The sequence below is a fragment of the Zasmidium cellare genome (assembly GCF_010093935.1).
Source record: "Zasmidium cellare ATCC 36951 unplaced genomic scaffold M409scaffold_5, whole genome shotgun sequence".
Taxonomy (NCBI): Eukaryota; Fungi; Ascomycota; class Dothideomycetes; order Mycosphaerellales; family Mycosphaerellaceae; genus Zasmidium; species Zasmidium cellare.
In genome coordinates, this window is record NW_022986949.1 from 244,237 (window position 1) to 266,265 (window position 22,029).

The 22,029-nt window shown below is 54.7% G+C and overlaps 10 protein-coding genes across 10 annotated transcripts; 5 read left to right on the plus strand and 5 right to left on the minus strand.

Moving 5' to 3' along the window:
- Positions 1-911: 911 nt before the first annotated feature.
- Positions 912-1,927, minus strand: M409DRAFT_63610 (uncharacterized protein; the record flags this gene model as incomplete). The annotated part of the gene is made up of 2 exons (XM_033815678.1): positions 912-1,687; positions 1,741-1,927. The coding sequence occupies 2 exons, from the start codon at positions 1,925-1,927 to the stop codon at positions 912-914; spliced, it is 963 nt and encodes a 320-aa protein (XP_033672145.1).
- A 227-nt stretch (positions 1,928-2,154) lies between these two features.
- M409DRAFT_63611 (uncharacterized protein) lies at positions 2,155-3,594 on the plus strand (the record flags this gene model as incomplete). Its single annotated transcript, XM_033815679.1, has 2 exons — positions 2,155-2,294; positions 2,349-3,594. 2 exons carry the CDS (start codon positions 2,155-2,157, stop codon positions 3,592-3,594), a joined length of 1,386 nt encoding a protein of 461 aa, XP_033672146.1.
- Positions 3,595-3,887: 293 nt separating this feature from the next.
- M409DRAFT_50723 (uncharacterized protein) lies at positions 3,888-6,077 on the minus strand (the record flags this gene model as incomplete). Its single annotated transcript, XM_033811608.1, has 1 exon — positions 3,888-6,077. The coding sequence occupies one exon, from the start codon at positions 6,075-6,077 to the stop codon at positions 3,888-3,890; it is 2,190 nt and encodes a 729-aa protein (XP_033672147.1).
- Positions 6,078-6,380: 303 nt separating this feature from the next.
- On the plus strand, positions 6,381-8,983 carry M409DRAFT_50724 (uncharacterized protein; the record flags this gene model as incomplete). Its single annotated transcript, XM_033811609.1, has 3 exons — positions 6,381-7,585; positions 7,638-7,945; positions 7,998-8,983. The coding sequence occupies 3 exons, from the start codon at positions 6,381-6,383 to the stop codon at positions 8,981-8,983; spliced, it is 2,499 nt and encodes an 832-aa protein (XP_033672148.1).
- Positions 8,984-9,140: 157 nt separating this feature from the next.
- Positions 9,141-10,133, minus strand: M409DRAFT_35822 (uncharacterized protein; the record flags this gene model as incomplete). The annotated part of the gene is made up of 2 exons (XM_033810451.1): positions 9,141-9,886; positions 9,965-10,133. The coding sequence occupies 2 exons, from the start codon at positions 10,131-10,133 to the stop codon at positions 9,141-9,143; spliced, it is 915 nt and encodes a 304-aa protein (XP_033672149.1).
- A 371-nt stretch (positions 10,134-10,504) lies between these two features.
- On the minus strand, positions 10,505-11,560 carry M409DRAFT_63615 (uncharacterized protein; the record flags this gene model as incomplete). The annotated part of the gene is made up of 4 exons (XM_033815680.1): positions 10,505-10,561; positions 10,623-11,154; positions 11,210-11,288; positions 11,347-11,560. 4 exons carry the CDS (start codon positions 11,558-11,560, stop codon positions 10,505-10,507), a joined length of 882 nt encoding a protein of 293 aa, XP_033672150.1.
- A 397-nt stretch (positions 11,561-11,957) lies between these two features.
- M409DRAFT_18378 (uncharacterized protein) lies at positions 11,958-17,297 on the plus strand (the record flags this gene model as incomplete). The annotated part of the gene is made up of 3 exons (XM_033804470.1): positions 11,958-12,077; positions 12,136-14,329; positions 14,947-17,297. 3 exons carry the CDS (start codon positions 11,958-11,960, stop codon positions 17,295-17,297), a joined length of 4,665 nt encoding a protein of 1,554 aa, XP_033672151.1.
- A 194-nt stretch (positions 17,298-17,491) lies between these two features.
- Positions 17,492-18,323, minus strand: M409DRAFT_63617 (uncharacterized protein; the record flags this gene model as incomplete). The annotated part of the gene is made up of 2 exons (XM_033815681.1): positions 17,492-18,214; positions 18,279-18,323. The coding sequence occupies 2 exons, from the start codon at positions 18,321-18,323 to the stop codon at positions 17,492-17,494; spliced, it is 768 nt and encodes a 255-aa protein (XP_033672152.1).
- A 645-nt stretch (positions 18,324-18,968) lies between these two features.
- Positions 18,969-19,757, plus strand: M409DRAFT_50728 (uncharacterized protein; the record flags this gene model as incomplete). Its single annotated transcript, XM_033811610.1, has 1 exon — positions 18,969-19,757. The coding sequence occupies one exon, from the start codon at positions 18,969-18,971 to the stop codon at positions 19,755-19,757; it is 789 nt and encodes a 262-aa protein (XP_033672153.1).
- Positions 19,758-20,822: 1,065 nt separating this feature from the next.
- On the plus strand, positions 20,823-21,395 carry M409DRAFT_50729 (uncharacterized protein; the record flags this gene model as incomplete). The annotated part of the gene is made up of 2 exons (XM_033811611.1): positions 20,823-21,093; positions 21,154-21,395. The coding sequence occupies 2 exons, from the start codon at positions 20,823-20,825 to the stop codon at positions 21,393-21,395; spliced, it is 513 nt and encodes a 170-aa protein (XP_033672154.1).
- Between the last annotated feature and the right edge of the window lie 634 nt (positions 21,396-22,029).

The following is a 22,029-nucleotide window of genomic DNA, read 5'->3' on the forward strand; positions in this document are numbered from 1 at the left end:
CAGGACCAAGATGGTTTATCGTACGGTTTATTAGGAGAGACAGGTGAAGTGAAGATAAAGATATGTATGACGAAAGATAAATCTTTCCTCCAGCCCTTCTCGGACGATAGGGCCAGCCGCGCGATAAAAGATTAGCAAATGCTTTCTGAACCGGGTAGTCGTCAAGTCGCGGCGTCAGGATCCCTTTGTTGGCATATGCACAATGGAGTTAACAAAAGGAGGGAAAGTAAACACTCGCTCATCGAACATGGAGTAGTCAGACCCACCCTGCCCACCTACCGGCCTTGCCGTCGTGTTCCTAGCCGATTAGCAGAAACAGACACTTGGATAGGTACGCCGTGTTTTCGCAAGCCCCGAATCGACCCGTCATCTCGAAGTAGGTAACGTAGTTCTCACAAGCTAATCCCCGATCACAGCGCGACAACGTGCTCGTCATTGATTATGTGAGCCTACCATAAAGCATATGTTTTTGTTGGTGTGACGCTCGAAAAACAGGTGTATGAACCCGAGGTTGCTTGCCTGCCGGGGGGATGATTGAGCACGCCATGTCACAGTCGGTGAGATTTGGCCGTGGAGGGATTTTGGTTGAGGCGAGCTTGCGAGGCTTGTTTCTTGCCTGCCTGTTCTGTGCCTGACCTTGGTACAAGAATCGGTAAGTTTGGCTACGAGGTGATCTCGAGCTGGGGAAGGTTATCTTTGGCAAAGGCACCGGCGTGAAGTGGTGGTTAAAGTTTAGAGTTGCAGCTTCTGTCGCAGAGCGGTGCAGATTGGTGGTCTGGCTTCATGCGAGTGTGACGATGGGCTACATGATCTTGACGATCGAAAGATAAACGACTCATCAGCCCCGAGTGGAAATCTAGTTAGAGCTCGGTCTGACTGTCAAAGTTGTGCATTGTGTTGTACAGATATTCCTACAACGGCTTCACGCCCTTATGTATCGCCGCAATGCCCATACTCAAATCCTCCCAACCGCCTTCTATCGATGTGCCATCAGGCTTTTGCCCAGGTATCAAGAATCCAGCGTCTTTAATCATCTGCGCAAACTCAGGCTGCGAAGGGAACCGCTCGATGCTCTCCACCAGATACTGATAGCTGTCTCTGTCCGCCGCAACGATCTGTCCGATCAGTGGTATCGCGCTGAACGACCATCTCTTATATACAGCATTGAACAGAGGGTTCGAGAGCTGTGGTGCAAACTCGAGGCAAGCGAAGACACCTCCTGGCTTCAGTACCCTGAAAGCTTCTTCCAGAGCCTTGTCCTTGTGTGTGAAGTTTCTGATCCCGAATGCGACAGTATATAAGTCGATGCTGCTACTTTTGACAGCGCTGAGGTCTTCAGCGTTCGCCTCGAGATAGTCCACTCTCCCGTCAGCTTGATACGACGTTGTCGATAATCGTTTCCGTCCTTCAGCAAGCATATCCGGGTTGATATCGGACACTATGACATGTGTCTTGTTGTCCCTGTTGATGTTCGTGGCGTGGTCGAGCATTCGAATGGCTATGTCTCCACTGCCACCTGCAATGTCCAGTATCCTCTGCCCCTCTTGCTGTTCCTGTAGCGAGGCGTATTGTACGCCGGGGTTGAGCGATCGAACGAAGTGGTCTTTCCAGAGTCGATGGATGCCGAGAGACATGAAGTCGTTCATCGCGTCGTAATTGCTTGCCACAGAGGAGAAGACGCCGGCAACTGTATGACCAGATCAGCAATCTACTTGCAAGGCAATCCATTATGTGCCGTACCCTTCGACGCCTTCATGGACTCGGATATCGTCTCGAAACCGAAATGTGTGGTCTTGTCTTCCTGGCCATGTTGCTGCTGTCTTTGCCGTACGCTCGACACGAAACTCCTCCGACATTCTGAACACACCCAGCTCCGCGAGGGAGCCAGCCGTAAGCGTTTGGCTGCACGAGGTACGGCGGCCGACATGTTGAAGTGACAATGTAAGTGTTGATTGAGTCCCGAAACCAGATCCAAAGCTCTGAAGATCTGAGATGAGGCTCTGCGGAAAGCCTCCTAGCGCCAACTCAATGTCTCCGCGAGCGTGGGGAAGAAGGAAGCTGATGGGCCGATGGTAACCGCCAGAGGTCACCTCTCTTAACACCGGCACATCCTTCTACGTTATGACCATGTAGTTTTCTGTTATGCGTGCCACAATGGCGGCGAAACGATCGATCAGTGTTTTAGGGCGGAATGTCCTGGCTCAGAGAGGCGTAACGGCTGCAACCCAATCATCCCTCTGCTCGAGATGCCAGCAAAGATGGAGCTCAGTATCGCAGAAACCTGGGTCTGACAGGTCCGTGAGAAGATCGATAGAAGGCCGTGATAGTGTGTCTAACGGTTCGCGTAGAGTCCACTTCCCCGGCGCCGTGAACAGTCGCTTCACTACCAACCTCGACTTCGCTCGAGCCACCGAAGAAGATGCCATGCCTACGTACCGTGTGCTGGATCAAGAAGGCCAAGTCATAGACCAAAACCACGCCCCAGATATTAGTGATGAGGAGGCAATCAGACTATACAAAGCCATGGTCAGTGTGTCCATCATGGACCTCATCATGTTCGACGCCCAGAGGCAAGGTCGTATAAGTTTCTACATGGTCTCGGCTGGAGAAGAAGGTATCGCAGTCGGCAGTGCCAGCTCTCTGAACCCCAAGGATCCTATATTTGCACAGTACCGCGAGACAGGTATCTTCCAGTATCGCGGCTTCACGTTGGACGATTTTATGGCGCAGTTGTTCGCAACGAAGGACGACACTGGTCTTGCGAGGAATATGCCCGTCCATTATGGCAGTAAGAAGTACCACGTACATACGATTAGCAGTCCACTGGCAACACAGATCCCTCACGCCTCTGGAGCGGCGTATGCGGTGAAAATGCAGAACCAGCAGAATCCCACAGAGGATCCCAGAGTCGTAGCATGCTACTTTGGCGAAGGAGCTGCTTCAGAAGGAGACTTCCACGCAGCCTTAAACATCGCCGCAACGCGAGCCTGCCCCGTCCTCTTCATCTGCCGCAACAACGGCTACGCAATCAGCACCCCCACGCTGGAACAATACCGCGGCGACGGCATCGCCTCCCGAGGCGTAGGCTACGGCATCGACACCATCCGCGTCGACGGCAACGACATCCTCGCCGTCCGCGAAGTGACCAAACGCGCCCGAGACCTCGCCCTCACCGACGGCGGCCGCCCCGTGCTCATCGAAGCCATGAGCTACCGCGTCTCGCACCACAGCACCTCGGACGACTCCTTCGCCTACCGCGCCAAAGTCGAAGTCGAGGACTGGAAACGCCGCGACAACCCCATCACGCGCCTGCGCAAATGGATGGAAGGCAAGAAGATCTGGGACGAGGGCAAGGAGAAGGAGTTGAGGGCCGATACGCGGAAGGCGGTGCTGGACGCGTATCGCAAGGCGGAGAAGGAGAAGAAACCGCCTGTTGGGGCGAGTATGGCGGATGTTTATGCGCAGCCGACGGAGGAGCAGAGGGAGCAGATGAGGCAGATGAGGAGGATTGTCGAGATGTATCCGGATGAGTATGATTTGAGTGAATTCGAGGGCGGCGTGGAAGGGATAACGTTGGATTTTAAGAAGAGGTAGCTCGATGGATGAGTATTTGATTGCGTCTCCGAGATTTGATCCCTGGCTATGCTATCGAGTCACTGGCCCAAGCCATGGATAGCCACCAATCTGCGGAGAAAGATCATGTCTCAATCCCAAAGACCGTCCATGCCTCACCCCCGAGAGCTCGACGATTGGATTGTATGATACTGAGGAAGTAGTGAGCGGTGAACGATTCCAAGAGATTTCCCCAAATCTCGTCTTTCGACTACGCTATCGATCCACTGTCCTAGCCCATAGTTATCCTCCGCATCGCGGAGAAAGATCATTTCTTAATCCCAAAGATTATCCACAGTCCCCAAGAATTCCCCGGTCTTCCCTCCCTCCCGATCCCTCAACAGCTCATTCACATCCACCCGTCCAGAAGCCAAATACTTCTCACTGACACCCGTATTTACTCTCTTACTCAGCAACTCCTTCAATTGCGCCCTCATAGCCCCCAAATCCCTCTTCGTCAACTCGCTCAACTCCTGCTCTTTCTTCTTCCTCCCCGCCCCACGACCTCGGTGCTGTCCTGCAGACTCCTTCTTGAACTCATCACTGTCATAGACGAGGTCTGCTTCTTCAGCCAGTCTCCGTAACTCGTCGTCTTCCTTCCGCTGCTTCTCCTTCGCCGCGGGTGCGTCTGCGAGGATCTTGGCGAGATGAGCGCGCTCTTTGAGGCGGGAGACGATTTTCCGGTCGACGTTCAAGGTCCGGACGAAGTAGCCTTGTTTTCCTAGCTTCGCCATGGCAGACTTCGCGTGGACTTGTGCGACGAGGCGTCGGAATTTGGCGACTTCGCCGGGGCCGCAGATGAGGACGGAGTGGCCTTCCTGGCCAGCTCGGGCTGTGCGACCGGAGCGGTGGATGTAGGCGTCGGCGGCGCGAGGGAGGTGGTAGTGCACGACGAGGTCGACATTGGGTATGTCGAGGCCGCGTGCAGCGACGTCGGTGGCCACGAGGACGACGGAGGATTTGGTGTTTTCGCTGAAACGCTCGACGGAGCGGAGGCGGGCTTTTTGTTCCATGCCGGAGTGGAGGGCTAAGGTGTTGAGGTTGAGGTTCTGGAGGAAGGGGGTGATTCGGCGGACGGCATCGATGGAGTTTGTGAAGATCATGGCTCGCTTGGCTTGTTGGAGGAGTAGGAGGGCGTAGAGGTAGAGGTCTTTCTCGGTATCTCCGCATTGGACGACTCCCTCTTTGAGACCAGATGCCATTTGGTGCACTGGGTTGACGTCGATGAACTGGGGATCGTCCTCGCGGAAGTTGAGCTTCGAAAGGAGATATTCCATGGTCTCCTTGTTGCCCAGGAGGTTGTGCTTGCGGTTTTGCTTCCCAGATAGCTTTTTCTGGAGGCCTCGATCGAAAGTGGCGGAGAAGACGAGGGTTTGACGAGTCTCCAAAGATGCGGGAGCTTCTGAGGCCTGATCTTCTTCCCCAGTAGCATCGTCGTCGTTGGTATCGATGCGATCGAGCGTGTTGAGAATGTCCTCGACCTCCTTGAAGTGCCCTTCGCTGAGCAGTCGGTCTGCCTCATCAATGACCAGATATTCGATCCTCTTGAGAGCAGTTCCAACTCCCTGACCCGAACTGATAATCTCCCAAAGACGGCCTGGCGTTCCGATCACAACGTCTGCATCCTTGAGCAGTCGCTGCTGTTTCTGCAGGGATAGACCACCCGTCAATGTTGCGAGGGCCGGCTGCTCTGATGTCACGCCAGCGAACAGTGCACCTAGATGCTTGTGGAGTTGGTGCGCCAATTCTCTCGTGGGTGACAGGATCAAAGCTATCGGAGCTTTGTTCGATGCCTTGGTCGTCGATCGTTTTTCAAGAAAGCGCTCGAGAATGGGGATACCGAACGCAAGCGTTTTGCCGGATCCAGTCGATGCCTTGCCTATCACATCATGACCTTCGAAGGCTTGTGGGATTACAGCTTCTTGAATAGGCGTCGGTTTGGTGAATTTGAGCTTGGCCAGGGCTGCCATCGTGTCTGGCGACAGCTTCAGAGATCGCCATGCTGATACATCGACGTCTTCTCCATCGGCGACGTTCTCCAGTCCGGCGAAGGTGGCAGCGGTGCTCGTAGACTTCTCGGCGCCCTTGACCTTGCCGTTTTTCGTGGGATTCGGCTTCGATTTGGGAGCGACTGTCTTTGGCTCCGGTTCTGGCTTCGACGCTGGCTTTGGCTCTGGCTTCATATCCTCAACTTCGTCGCTGAATCCCCCCCAAGAAGCTGCATCATCATCTCCATCGTCCGATGCCGCGGCATGGTCGGTCGTCGACTTGTAGGAGAGAATGCCCGAGTGAGGATCCCTGACCACGTCGACATTTTCCACCTCCTCAAGCCCGAAGAAGCCCTCATAGTCCTCGAGGCGATCAGGTAAAGAAACCTCCTTCCAGCGCAGCGCATCCAGGTTAGTTTTGCGCTTTTTATCAGGTGAAGTCGCTTTACGCGACAGTTTGCGCTTTGTTCCCGACATTTTCTAGTATGTCGAGATTTTTGCAGAGGCGATGGATGGTCTGGACGGAGATATTTTTTCGGAGACGATTGTCAAAATCCAAATCGAAATGTGGCGGTGCATGAGCGTCAGCCACAGGTCACTCGCTTCGTCTCTTGCCTCTTCCAACGACACCTCCATCGTGACCACCGCATATCGACGGAACAGGTCACGAAGTCATGCGGTCATGACTTCTCCCTTCAGTATGGATCGCGATTCCACCTCAGATATCAACAACACCGGCATCTTCTGGTTCAATCACTCACTGCCGATTTCACCACCATCATGGAAACAGCAAGCTCCGACGCTCGTGAGGGATCTGATTCGAGACCAGAAAGAAGAGAGGTCCCTGAACTGGTCACTCGTTACATCAAGCAGCTGATCGACGGCTGTGGAAATGCCGCCTGCAAAGAAGTCTTATGTCGTACTGGAATTCGCAACACCAGCAACGGCAAACCTATTCGACAGTTCACTACTCGCTCAGCAAGGACGATTGCTGTTTCGATATGTGCCGGTCCAAATCCCAGAGCCCACCTGTGCTCGCACGCTACACCACGCTCTACGGATGAGATAAGAAGTTTTCAAGAAACCCAAAGTCCCAGCGACCCTTCTTCTCTCGACCAACAACTCTCAGATACTCGAAGCTTCAAATTACTACAGGAGCCTGGAACTCTCTGCAGTAACACTGAAGAGCTCAAGAATCAGCATGACCGGGTGTCCAGACTTCTTGAAGCAGCCCAACAAGATCCCTCTACCCAGCCAGAAGGCTTCCTCTCGAATGTCACCCTTGTGGATGGCCTAGTCCCCTGCGTCGAATGGCTTCTGGCAAAGCTGCCACTCCATCGGCCTGCTTCATTCACAATGGTTAACGACCTCATTAGCAAAGGCTACGCATACCCAACAAAGAATGCAAGCATGCCGGTGGACGACAAACTCAATAACTGGCTTACGATCCTCGACACGATCCATCACAAGCCGTACCTTCGACTGCTCGGTCGGATCGTACAGGTAATAGCCGCACGCCAGGCAGTTGAACTAGGGTTGGAAAACAGCTACCCAGACTTCTGGCTCGAGAGCCGGCTAAGGCCACCCTCGACCCACTGTGCAACACTCTTTCTGTCCCGCTTTTTTGCAATGAAAGATCCAACACCCAAAACCTTCGCATTGGTCGTCTGGCTCAAGCGTCTGGCCGCTGAACACTGGGACGGTCGACCCGAAGTCAAAGTCGGGTCCATCTGCGTGGCGGTGTGGGGAATAATCACTGGTGTTGCTAACAGACCACAGCGGAAAGATCCAAACTCGAGCTTAGACCTGTACCAGATGCCGATGATATGGATACGGCTGTCATCATCGGAGCTGGTGCACTCCTTTCAACAGAACCTCTCTCGTGGGGTACGGAAGCAGTCATGCCATGTTCTTGAGTTCAAGGCATTGTTCTCCATGAAACAGCTCACGCTTTGCTTTCGACTGTTCAATCATTTGAAAATGAGGTATTCAATCGCGATGATGATACACTAATCAATAACAGCTGACACTCAACAGGGAAGCGAATTCTATCATTGAAAAGTCGATCAATCTGATGAGACGATATGATTACTTCCCAGATGAGCATCTCATGTCAGATCAGTCGAAACATGCGACAAAACACTATCTAGTATTGTTTGTCAGCCGCGGAAATGTACTCGAGGATGCATTCGATCAACTGTGGCAACGGCGGAAGGACGAACTCAGACGGCCTCTGCGAGTCCGCCTGGGCGAAATTGAGGAGCGCGAAGTTGGCCACGATCTTGGTGGTGTCCAAATCGAGTTCTTCAATCTTGTGTGCAAGGCAATATTCTCTGTGGAAGCGCGTGAGTTCGAGAATCACTGACATACCGCTTGTCGTGTGCTAACATATCACAGAGATGTTCGTCACAGACGAGAAGATCGGTATCAGTCATTTTCAATCTGGGAGCCTTCAGCCTCTTCACATGTTTGAACTCTTTGGAATACTAATTGCTCTTGCGATATACAACGGAGTTACTCTACCGATCAGCTTGCCGCGAGTCTATTACCGAATCCTGGCTGGGTATCCTTCACCCTCAAACGTTCAGCACACTATCGACGAAATCCGTGACTGTTGGCCAGCTCTTGCAAGTTCAATGCAAAGCATGTTGGACGAAGATATCCCAGGCCTCGAAATGGCATACCCATTTGAAGCCAACGGCATCCACATGCAGACTCTCCTGCCCGTTGGTCACTACAGTGAAGATCCAGTCAGGCAAAGGATCCCCCTGAGAGTCACCAGTACCAATCCGGAGATGGATGTAAACGACATCTCTAATGAGATCCCCGGCTGGCAGCTGGAACGAGTACCGTACGAGCCCAAGGAAGTCACGTCCCTGAACAAGGAAAGCTACATCACAGCTTACGTCCTGCACACCTCCTACTGCTCAGCAATGCCCCAATGGCAGGCATTCGAACGAGGATTCTGGAACAGCGACCTCATCGACAAGCGCCACCTCCGCCTCTTCTCCCCCTGCCAACTCAAAGCCCTCGTCGAAGGCACCTCGAAACTCGACATCGCCGCCCTCCGCGCCGTCACGCAATACGACGGCTACAGCGCCAACGACCCCTACATCCACATGTTCTGGCGCGTCGTCGGCAGCTGGTCCGAGCCCAAGCAGAAGCAATTGCTCAAGTTCGTCACGGCGGCGGAGAGGATCCCGATTACAGGGGGGTTGACGTTCATTGTTAAGAGGTATGAGAGCGAGAATTCGGAGAGGTTGCCGACGAGTTCGACGTGTTTTGGCACGTTGATGTTGCCGATGTATCGGAGTGAGAGGGTGTTGGGGCAGAAGTTGAGTCTGGCGTTGAGGTATGGGAGTGAGGGGTTTGGGACGGGGTGATTGATCGTGATTGTGTATGGTTAGGATGGATGCTGCCAGGTTGTTGATGCAGTGGCGTGGAGTATTGTATTGGTATGTATAGCGAAAATACCCATGTATCTGTCTGTGGAGCGATTTCCTCGCCCGCACATAGTCTTCCTCACACATCATCACCCCCTTAAAACACAACCGCCCCACCATCAACCAACAAATCCGCCCCATTAATATAACTCCCCGCCCGACTCGCCAACAACACGCAAACCCCATCCAGTTCTCCCACAGCACCCATCCTCCCCATCGGATTCCTATCCGCCCACACCTGCCTCGCCTCCGCAATATTCCCACCGCCGGCATTCAGAATCGTATCCATATACCCCGGACTAATAGAATTTACACGAATCCCATGCACAGCCCACTCGGCCGCGAGACTGTTCTTCAGGGCGAGGATGGCGGCCTTGGAGACATTGTACGCGACCTGGGGTTGCGGGAAATTGACTCTATGCCCGGAGATGGAGGCCGTGAAGGTGATGGACCCCGGGGTTTTCTGCGCGATGAGCTGCTTCGCGACGGCCTGCGCGACGAGGAAGGAGCCCGTCGTGTTGACGTCGAGCGCTTTGCGCCATTGCGCGGCGGTTATCTCGAGGGCGTGGTAGCAGCCTACGATGCCGGCGAAGCAGAAGGCGTGGTCGATTGTGCCGAGGGCTTGCGTGGTGGCGGTTATGGCTTCGGCGATGGCGGAGGCGGAGGTGACGTCGACGACGATGGAGAGGATTCGCACCGAGGGGAATTCGGTGGCGAGTTTGGTTATGGTCGGTTGGGAGGACCGGATTGTCGGTTCGAGGTCCCAGAGGGCGAGGCCGGTGGCGCCGTGTTCGAGGAGGGCGCGCGCGGTGGAGAGGGCGAGGGTGCCGGCGCCGCCGGTTACTGGGGGATGTGTGGTTAGTTGATGTTTTGGGGTTTGGGTGGAGGTGCGTGGGTGAATTGGTAGAAGATGTTACGTACTCACGACGTTGCCTTCGACTGCGAATCGAGCCATTGCTCGTCCCTCGGTGTTGAGGTAGTGTGGTAGTGGTGCTGGCGGTGCGGTCATCGATGTTGCCGAGCCATCTGATAGTTTCATGAATGGCAGCGTGCGGGAAGTGAGGTCGTCTCGGTCCACTGAGTCTCCCATTTTGATTGGCATATAATGTTCTTGATGTTCTTGGCTTGGCTATCGTGAGAAGCAATCGGTGGAGAGTGGAAAAATCGAAGGGGTTGAGTGTTTGACGTGTAATGTGTAGGGGTTGGCCTTTTTATTTTTTGACTTTGGAGAGGTGATGTCTGAAGCTCTCTGCAGGGCGACAGACGACCTGCAAGTTAGCCGAGTCTTCATCCCTATGGCTCTTCGGTAAAGCAGGTCGACCGTCCACTGTGCGTTGCCTGGGGACTTCACGGAGCTTCTGGATGATGTTCGGCGAGCATGTTGAGAACTGTATGTACAAGGTAGGTATATGTCTACAGTGTCTAGAAAGGTCACCGCTGCCTCTGCCGCTGCCGCTGCCATTACTTCTTCTTCTCCTCTTCTGGCTTTGGCTCTGGCTTGGGAGTCGGTAGCTTGAACTATTTTATTATTAGCAACTCTGCCGCAGGACGTATCTTTTCCAGTGCGAATGTAACTCACCGACTCAGGTGTGCGATCGTGACCTGGGCCAACCTGCTCCCACGCTGCAGTACCTCCCTCGAAATTCCTGAAGGCTTGTGTGAGCTCCAACGGCTCGACGACTATTCGCTTCTTCTCTTCATCATATCTGATCTCCGTGTATCCCGTGAGAGGGAAGTCTTTCCTCAAGGGGTGTCCATCAAATCCATAATCCGTCATGATTCTTCGCAGATCTGGGTGGTCCACAAAGAACACACCAAACAGATCATAGACCTCTCGCTCATACCAGTTCGCACCGTCGTATAAGCTGCATATCGAAGGAACAGGAGTGGCCTCGTCTGCGTACGTCTTGACCCTGATTCGAGAGTTGTGACGGACGGACAGGAGGTTGTATACGACCTCGAATCGCTGATCTCTGGTAGGGTAATCGACTGCGGTGATATCGGCTACGCAGGTAAACTCGGCGGCTGTGTGGTATTTGAGAAAGGAGAAGGTGGGAATGACGCCGGCCGGAGGGATGTAGATGGTGAGCTCGTCCTTCCAGACGGAGAACCTAAGGGCTGTTAGGAAAATGCCGCCCCATTGAACATGCGAATATCTGCACGTACTGTTGGACGTATTTGGGCAGACACGACATGATGTACTGGCCATATTGGTGGAGGCTCTGGGCCTTGTCCTGGTATTTGTCTAATGGCATACGTCAGGGACTGGTCATTACGCGCAATGGCTGTCCCGGATATCTCACCTGCTGGATTGACAATTGGGGCATTCAATTTGCCCATAGGACCCCTCTGCGCGTGTCTCATGTTGGGGAGGTCCTTTGCATCGCCTGCCAGCTCTTTCGCCCGGCCTGCCGTGGTCGCGAATGCTCGCACAGCATTGGGTGACGGCTGGGCAGACTGCTTTGCTGCAGCCACAGCAGCCCGCAGCGGACGTGCCAGCGACGTTCTGGATGCCATGGTGGCCAATGGGTGGTGTGAGAGCGAGGGGCGGAGCGGAAGTCGTCCAGTCGTGCTGCTCGTCTCGACGTGCCTTCCTCAAGAAGTCGTGGTCATGCAGAGTTGCTCGTCCTTGATTGGCTCGTAGCCGAGGAAACGAACCAAGCCGCGGGAAACAACACGTGATGCGCCTTCCTTCCTTCTGCACCTCCTTCATCAAGACCTTGCAGTTTAATCATCCACCCTCCACCCCTTCACACGCCGCAGTCACCCTGGCCGACACTTCTTCACTCGCCCAAACGCCCACACTTCACGGCCGCGTCATCCTGGCTCCATCACATCCGCCACATCTCCTCGGTGCGCATCCCATCTCGAGCAGTCGCCCCAGACCTGCACGCGTCGAACCATACCCTTCACAATGTCGAGATCACTGCAAGATCAGTTCATCGACGATGACGAGGAGGAGGTGTGTCCGCTCTGTGTCGAGGAGCTGGACTTGCAAGACAGGAGTTTCCGTCCCTGTCCTTGTGGATACCAGGTGCGTCTGGCGTCAAACCACCATGTTTGTCCATCACGCTACTGACACCCTCACCTAGATTTGTCAATTCTGCTATCATAATGTCAAGACAAACCTCAATGGACTCTGTCCAGCATGCCGGCGGCCCTACAATGACACCGATGTCGAATACAAGAACATCACCGCTGAGGAGACCGCGGCACACAAAGCGCGACAAGCCCAGAAGCAGAAGAAGAGTTTACAGCAACTCCAGAAAGAAAAGCAAAAGGCTGAAGCCGACAACCTGAGTCGCAAACATCTGGCTGGAATGCGCGTCGTACAGAAGAACCTGGTCTACGTCACCGGGTTGAGCCCGACCTCGCAAGAAGACCAGCTGTTACAGACGCTTCGCGGGGACCAGTACTTTGGACAATACGGCAAGATCATCAAAATCGTCGTCAGCAAGGCCAAGGATCCATCAAATCCTCAATCTGTTGGCGTTTATGTGACCTACGAGCGGAAAGAGGATGCTGCCAGTTGTATTGCAGCTGTTGATGGGTCTAAGAACGGCGACCGGACACTGCGGGCACAGTTTGGCACCACCAAGTATTGCTCTGCATACCTGCGAGGAGAGAACTGCACGAACCGCAATTGCATGTTCTTGCACGAGCCTGGCGAAGCGAACGAGAGCTACTCCCGTGCCGACCTTTCTGCCCTCAACGCTGGCTCCTCCCACGGTAATCGCATGCCTCCACCCCAATCGCAGCAACCCGTATCTGCAGCTCAACCCATGACACGACAAAGCAGTAGCGATCAGCCGTCCAGTCCAGCTCCAGACCGGCCCGCCTTGCCTTCAACCGCGAGTTGGGCATCGAAAGTACCGCAGGCCAGTCGCGCCGAGAGCCAATCCACCAGCGCGACTCTGGAGAGCCCAGCACCTGTTGCTGCCACACCTGCACCGATCGCGCAACCGGAGCCAGTCCAGGAACAAGAACCAGAGCCTGTCGCACTCGAACCTCAGGAGCCACCATCGTCAGAGCTAGTTGCGGAACCGTTGCCTAAGCCGCAATCGAAGTCTGTGATTGCGCCTTTGGTCTCACTAGTTAAGAACTTCAACGTGGACGATTTCAAGCTGGACTGGGCTGCAATCTCGCTCTCGCAAGACGATTTGGATGTCATCAACAGCTACCCACCACTATTCGATAACAACGGTGGCGCGAGACGACGCATGCGGCGGCAGCGCGAAGAGGAACAGCGTCGCCTGGAGCAAGAAGTACAAGCATTTCAACAGCCACCCGCTGTCGACCCAGACGACAATGCTGAGATGAGCGGCAGCTTGCAACTTGGAGGCGAACCCGAGGAACCACAGTCAGTCAATCAGGTTCGCAGTGCCATACAACCTCCAGGACAAGACGGTACTCTCGATCAACACTTCCAGTTCGGCGGTGGTGTGTCGAATCCTGCTATTGGCGACCGCGGACTCACTCCACAGCAACACCAGCAGATGCTGCTACAGACGTTCAAACCCAGTACGCCAGGTGCGTACCAGAGTGGCGCCAACGGTCAGAGCTCCAACTTTCCGTCTTCCTTCCAGCAGCCATCGAATCAGCCGCTTGGACACCAACGTAACGTCTCACGATACTCCTTTGCGAACGACTCTTCAGCGTCTGCCGCCGTCAAGCCAGTGGCAAATCCCAAGTTGATGAATCAGCAATCATCCATGATGCCCCCAGCTGCTGGCAACCACTTTGGTGCTCAACATCAACAACCGCACGGCCAGTTTTACACCAGCAATGTGCAAGGCCCACCGCCGGGCCTCAAGACTACTGGTACTCCTCCAGTCAGCGGCAACCTCACCTTCGGTCAAGGACACGGTTTCGCCACCGGCGGCTTACAGTACGGCGCTGGCACGTCGCGCAACCAGCAGGACAACTACTACCGGGAGTTACTGCGCGGTCGCGATGCGAGCGCCGGTGGCGTGGATGCTAAGCGTGAGTTACACTCCTTCCCCAACTACAAGAACACCCACCCAAATGCAGCGTATCAGTCCAGCCAGTCGAATGCCTTCCCCGGCCCACCCTATGCATCGCTGAGTGCCTTTGGCGACGGCGAGAAGCAACGCAAGAAGAAGGGAAAGAAGCACAGGCACGCTAACACTTCCTCCTCCTCAGGGGGTGGTGTAGTCGATGTTTCGGCCGACGCCAATCCCAACCATCTTCTCCAAGCGCGCTTGCATCAGGGTGCGGCCGGCCTCGGCGGGGGTGCATTCGCTGGCCAGACGAACGCTGCAGGTGGTATGTACTCTGTCGCGCATGGCGGTTACGGCGGGCGATGGTAGACGGTCGGCGAATCGTCTTTCTTATGGGATGCACATGTGGCGGTGACATTTTTGCTTTTGATTTGTTTGCTTAGCGACCAGCTTTGGCTGGATTTCCTGCAAGGTGTTCACGGAGCCGGAAAGACAGACCTGGACCAGCACCAAGTGTTGGACGCTGGCCAGCGGAGTCGATAATCATCGAGAAAGCATCATTCTAGAGCGCTGCCACCATCATGACCGTGGTCGGCAAGGCGCCAGAGGAGGGCACACTTGGAGTGTTTTGGATCGAGGCAGGCGTTTCCCCTTTCTTCACGTCTCTCGTCACGCCACGTCTTGTACGTATCTCGCAGCTTCTGTTCTACTAGTGGCTGATAGATTGACGGAAAGATAGTTACAACGAACGGCTCTCATAGCTTGCTTCTACTACTTCTCACAAGTGACGTGACGAGAGACGTGCAATGTACCTAGATGTCTGGCGTTTTTTCATTGTCCGTAGAGTAGTGTCATCGCCCCCAAACCGCCATGCATGACAAGAGATGGAAACTCGTGAGGTTGGTGTAGTGCTGATGAGAGCCATGCTGACGTGCCTCGCAGATGAATCCGACTTCCCTCCTCTTGGACCCTCACGACAACATAGCATCACATCACGGATCTCGCTCGAGGAATCGCGAAGGTCGACGCCGCCCATCCCGCCGGGCTTCGAGGGCCAGATCGCGAACGAAAGCAGACGCTCGACACCCACCGTGCCTCCTGGCCTGTCGAGACCAACTGCGCTTCCAGATCTGGAGGGCTCTTCCTCGCGGCCAACTTCTCGTCCTTCCAGCCGTGCGAGCTTGCGGCGAACAGCATCGCAAATCCTGCCCGCGTTGCCACTCCGACCAGGGACGCCGAGTCGGCCTACACCTTCCCGCAAAGGCACCCAGGATGAGGTTGATATGCCGATCGTCGAAGAGACTCCAACGAAGCCTTCTAGAACCGCCAGCTCTTCTCACCTCAAGCATGATCTCTCTGTCCAGCAAGACGAAGAAGTCGAATCGACCAAAGAACCGCCGGCAAAAGAGGCTGTGAAAGCTTTGACGGCTATTGAAGAGGCCAGTACTACCACCAAGGAGAAAAGTGACAGAAGTGACACCAAGGAGAAACTCCCCGCTTCTCCAACTCTGACAAAGCCTGGTCCTTCTGGCATCCAACCAGCATTGAAGGGCCAAGCTACTGTGAAGACGAGTGACGACAGCGCATCACCTGTGACTCCCAGCAAACCGGATATCTCCAAGTCGGACAGCACTAAGCGCAAGCCGCCTGGCAAGCTTGACATTACAGCTGCCATCTCGAAGCAAAAAGAGCAAACCCCTGTCCCTGCAGCTGCCGCTACTACAGCAACACCGGTAGATATTGCAACTCCTGGTAGATCTCAGCGTGCTCCCTCGCAGACGCCGTCGTTGTCCAAGCTACCCGAGAGTCCGAGCGTCGGATCACCCGCGGTCAAAGCTGCGCCGAGAACTATTCGCTTGACCCAGACGCCAAAGGCAGAAACTCCATCTGCAAAAGAGTTCCCTCTGCCGAGCGTGCCACCAAGCGCCGCCGCACACAAGTTCCCGTCACGTCAGCCCAGTGTTGCTTCAATCAATCCACCCGGAACGCCGTCCAGCGAGCAAGTGTCAATCTCCGACAACATTTCGATGACTTCGACCTCCCAATCACGTGCCAATTCGCCGCCCCCTGCCGCGAGCAAAGTCGGGTCCGCACCAGTTCGGACCAAGACCAAGAACCAGCTAAAGAAAGAGCGTCAAGAGCGTGCAAAGGCACTCGAAGAAGAGAAGGTCAAGACGGAAGAAGTGGTTAAGCCGAGCGTGGAGGAGCCAGCTCAAGAGGCAATTGTCAGTCGGAAGAAGAAGACGAAGAAAGACACGCAGCCCAAGCCAGCCAAAGCCAAGACACCTGGCAGTGCGCATCCCACACCGACAGCGAGTCGCTCCGCCTCGCCGGGCAAGCAGCCAGTGGCGGAGGTCACCGCCATCAAGCCAGAAGTCCCAATCTCTACACCGAAGGAGTCCAAGCCGGCGACCCCCACTGGATCGACACCCACTCCTCAACAGGGACCTTCTCATACACCTCCTCCACAAGAACCATCCCCACCTCCAACCCCTACCCTCACCGCGGCGCAACTAGTCAACGAGCTCAAAGCATCGGCGCCCGAGATCCAGAAATGCATCGACAACCTCTTCCGCATCTCCAACAGCCACCACTTCAAACAATCGCCCCAAAACGTCTCCCACAAAGACCTCCTCGCCGGCTGGAAATCCGACTTCAACCTCAGACTCACCAAAGAAGAAGTCGACGCCCTCCTGACAGGAAAGGTACCAGCCCTCCAGCGCGGCGGCAGCGAAAACGACCGCACCTTCGACCGCCACATGGTCACGCCCTCCGGCGCACACCTCCGCGCCCTGACAAAAGAACTCGAATCCCGCTTTCTCGAGCTCGAAAAAGCCCTCCGCGAAATGCCCTCCGAACACCGTTTCCGGCCCAGCAAACCGCAAAACGAAATGAGACTCCCCGCTTTCGATCTCGAGGAACTGAGGCGGAAATTCGAAAATGGCAATACGAGGGGCGTGAGCGTTATGGAGCAGATGGTGCAAGATGGGAGTACGATGAAGAAGGGGGCGTTTTTGGTGGATGAGGCGAGTAAGTATATTAACGAGTTTATTATGCCGCCCGCGACGCCGCCGCCTCAGCAGCAACAGCAACAGGCGGCGCAGCAGGCGAGAGGTCAGCATGGTCATCAGCAGGCTCAGCAGGGTGCTGGTGCGGCGGAGGGTGGTGTGGCGAATGTCCCCAGCGTGGAGATTGCGGAGAGGCAGTTGAATGAGGCGAGGAGGGTGGCGGATGAGAAGGAGAACGCGTTGAAGAAGATTATTAAGAAGAATAAGAGGATGCTGGGGCTGTGATAAAGATAATGAAAAGTGGCACTGTTGAAGCAGCCTTAAAGAACCGCTTTTCTCATCGCTGCCTCTAATAAAATAATTTGCGAGGGCCATACATATTGACATGAAATGTCATAAGGTCTTTCAACCGCAAGCTTAGTAGTACACAAATAATACCTTAATACACTACAAACAAACAACATCAAACACAGCCCCCCCTACTTCGGGAACGGCACCCCGGAAAACTCCCCACACAACCTCACAAACTCATCCTGCGTCCCCTCATCCAACGCCCCCCGATGCGGCGTCCTCGCCCCCTGCGGATTCCCATACACCGCCGTCCTCTCCCCAAACACCGCACTCCTCCCGACCGCAAACTCCGCAATCGCCTTCGCCGGCGTGCTCGTCTTCCCCGGCGCGCCGCTGCCGCCCATCTTCGTCGCGATCCACCCGGGGTCCAGCGAGCACGACTGCACAGAAGGCCAGTACCGCGCCACCGCGTTCGCGAGCAGGATGTCGTGGAGTTTGGAGTCGGAGTAGGCGGACATGGGGCTGGATTTCTCTTCTTGGAGGTTGGTGAGGGAGTCGGAGCCGCCGGAGTGGAGGCTTGATGAGAGGTAGAGCAGTCGTTTTGGTTTGGCCATCAGCGCAGTCAGCACGTAGGGTGCGAGGGAGTTGACCTGGAACGTCGAGGGGAAGCCGTCGGTCGTCTTGCCGAGGGTGTTGGAGGGTCCGAGCCCGGCGTTGTGGATCACCGCGTCCCAGGGCCCGTGGGAGTTGGCTTGGGCGGCGAGGTCTTTCGTCGAGGTGAGGGACGTGAGGTCGCCGGTCAACACGCCTGCTGCGCCGGGGGTGGCGGCTTGGGCTTCTTTGGCGCGGGTTGCGTTGCGGGCGTGCAGGTAGACGGTGTGGCCTTGGGTTATGAGGAGTTGGGCGGCGGCCTGGGTTGGATGGGTTAGTGGTGCTGATGGTATTAGTTTGGGTTATGAGTATATTGGATCTTACCTGCCCGATGCCGTCTGAGCTGCCTGTGATGAGGATTTTGGCCATGTTCATTTGCGCGTCCTTCTGCGTGTTGGAGGTGAGATAGTAGAGCAGTAGGAGTGACAAAAGGCCTATTGTAATTGATGAAATACGAAACATCGAAAGATGTATAGATGACCCTTATACTCATCCTGGAAGTCCCATGTTCTCTTCGGCGTTTAGTTACGTGATGTCATTTCGCCGCCCGGAGTTAACAGAGTGTATTTTTCATCTTCCTCCATCTTCTTCGAACATTCATCTCTGAACGTATACTGCTCTTCTCCGTGTACAGAAGACGGACACGTGATCTTGCCATCCATGGATCATGTGAAAAGGAAGAGGAAGAGGTGTGGTCAAGATCAAGCTTTCCCGCCGTCAGCAACTTCGGCTCCTTTGCACCAGCGTCTCCTTCGCGAGATGGGCCTCTCTCTATCCAGATCAGGTAGTGGACATCGTATTTTTTGCCGACAACATCAACTCTCGACAAGCCGCCACGAGGACAGTCCACCAGGTGTGTTCTGCAGCCAAGCGCGTTTCCAATAAACGCTGTCCTCGCTGTCCTCTCGGCTGGTGCCTTCGTCGCCAGTCGTTTCCCGCCACCTATTATAACCCACATGCGAACTTTCCACGACCGTGCCTCTGCTTGATCTTGATCATCTCATCAATTCGGCAATGCAGAACAGCTCGGCGACCCTCCTTGGCTTGCCTACAGAATTGAGGCTCGACATCTACCATCAAGTCTTCCAGCAGCACTCCGACATCAAGCCATTGGATGGCTTTAAACTCCAACGCCACTACCCTCCTCGTCCAAATGGCCTACAGGGGAGCTACATTCGAGTCAACGATGTAAGATCTCAGCCTGCATGTTTCTCCATTCCATGGCTCAACCTCATGCTGTCTTGTAGAGCTATCGCAGAGGAAATGAAGCAGTACATGGAGTCTGCGAGCTACCGGGACACTGAACAAAACCACACTCTGGAGATTGATCTCGGGCCGGCCACGCAAGGCGAGGTTAGCAGTTGGATGACAGCTACTTGGCGTAGAATCCCCTGCCCGCCGCAACAAATGCGAAGGTTGATCGTCCACTGCAACGGGGCGGCGCAAGCTGTTATTCCTGCCCTGAATCTGTTTCTTCATTGTGGAATCTCCATGGACCGAAGACACCCGTTACAAGAGCATCTGGCCTTGGATGAGCTTACCATCAACGTCTTGTCGACCCGGGCTCTCGCCGTCCCGGACCAGACGCCTGGCTTCGAGCCCGTGGACGAACAGATCCGATGTAAGCCAGAGTTCGAGTACGTCCACACCGTTCTATCAAATTATCATCGAACAGGAAAGCTTTCTGGATACTTGAAGAAGGTCTACATATCCGGAAGAGAAGAGAACGCCGAGTTCGAGGTAGTGCATCCCTTTAAGCCTGGTTTTCACAACTTTCCGTGGGGAGTGAACGAAGGAAGATAATTCGCAGCCTTTCGCAGGCAAACTACACTTGACTGCATCGATTATACAAATGGCGGACAAGTCGTAATACTAACTACCAAATTATTACTAGTTAGGCCGGCTAGCTACCAACTGTTGCTAAACCCTTCAGTGCTTTTATAATAGTCGACATGATTCGACGCCTGGCGTGCGGCTGTACATATGGTTTACTTTGCCGCATACTGTCTCGAAGCCACTTCATGAGTTCCTCGGCAACTCTGATGAGAGGCCTCGATGGCCCCCAATCGATGTCTTGCGGAAATTGACCAATGGGTGAAACTTTCAGCTCAGCGAAAATCGCCAAACCAAGCCAGCGCTACAAGCAGAAAACACCGCCAGCAATCGCACTGGGTGTACCACCATCCTTTCACAGCTACCTTTTTCGACATCTTCGGGATCAATAAACTGACTACCTTTCTCGACCCAAGGGCTCGCCATCAAACTCCACCCTAAACCGGTGAAAGTGGTTTCCCAGCTCAGCCTCATAGAAAACCATTCCTTCCTCGGGAGATGCGCGAATCCCATCTGTGGCCCCCAACAAGCTTGTGTCCAATCTAGAACCTCAAGCGGCTACACGCACGTACGGCGCCCCGTGTCGCAGCCTTGCACGCCTGAAAGGCAATCTCCAACCAAACGCCCAAGATGATTCCTGCAGCTGCCCGCCTGCAGTGGTATCGTGCGCTCGCCAGGAACGGTTTGGGTCCTTCGCCAAAGATAGTTCACTTGGCTGTGCGCTTGCGGTGGTTCCTGTGGAAGATTTGACTCTGAGGCTACCTACCTTTAGGTGGCGTTTATCTCTCTTGCTCGTCAGTGTGCGACGGTATAGAAGGCGGGGTGTGTCGCTGCCTTGTGTGTTCTTTTCTCTTTCGTCTTCGCTTGAGTTTTTGTTCTGTTCTGTTCACTACTGTCCTCTCGTTGCAGCGATTTCACTTGAACGTACAGACAAGTCTTCAAACCCACTCACTACAGCCATAATTCAGTACGACTCTCCTCACTCCAACATCCACACCGTCAATACACTAACAAACCCTCCCAGCATCCCTCAAAATGAGTGACACCTGGCGAAATGGTCTTTTCAGCCATGTCTGTGGTGGTGACTGCGGCACCTGCCTCGGCGCTTGGTTCTGCTCTCCCTGTCTCTACGGCCGCGCCGTCAACCGATACGAAAAGTTCCCCGACACCGACAAGGACCACTACGACAACGTCGCCTGCAACGGGCCCTGCTGGCTGTTCTTCGGAGCAGGCGTCTGCTGTGGGCTCCAATGGATCCCTCTACTATTCAAGCGTGGCGAGATCCGCGACAGGTTCGGGATTCGAGGTTCGTCCAACGAAAGTACGATGTGGTGGCAGTGTGCCTGACTTCTCGTGATCGATATAGGCGACGGTTGCGTGGATTGCCTGGCTTCGTTTTTCTGCGCGCCCTGTGCCCTCGCGCAGGTCGAGACGGAACTCAAGGACCGCGCTACGGCGGCGCAGCATGGTGGTGCGCCGCCGTTTGGGGGCGATATCAAGCAGGGGTATGCGCCTCCGCCGCAGGGGATGAGTTATCAGCCTGGTGCTCCTACTTATCAGCACGGTGCGCCTCCCTATCATCAGCCCGGTGTGCCGGTCCATCAGTAAATGGACGGGGAGGTTGGGATGTGATGTGATGGGGATGTGAGAGTGACGCTCATGGGTTGCTTACAGGCAGTGGGCATTTGAGGGCATGAAAGCGAACTAATAATGAAGAATGAATGTGCAATGTGCAATGTGTCGGAGGCAGAAAGTGCAGATGAACGCGGGCATGTGCGAAGGGCAAATATCTCATGCGGAGGGTGGTATCTGCTGTCGGCCACTTGAATCTACAAATCAGGGAAGCAGTTCATCATTCTATTTAGATCCATCATCAACGATACCCGTCTCTTGTGGGCATCACCACCCATCTCCCTCTTAACTTCACGACTGCATCACTTAAGAATTGTCAGAACTTCATCCGCAAGCATCGCCATCCAATCCATCCACGCCAAACTCGAGCAGAAAGTCGCGACCATGCCTTTGGTCTCTAACCACACATCGTCCGCCGCCTCATCCTCCTCCTCCTCTCGCTGGCATAACTCCCTCTGCACGCCCTAGTGCGGCGGCTCTTGCGGAAACTGCGTATCCTACCCTCCCCTCACCTCCATCACAGACCGCTAACGTGCGACTGTCTCATCCAGTGGGCGGCATTTTGCTGCAACTGCTTCATCTACGGCCGCATCGTCGAACGTCGAAGCAA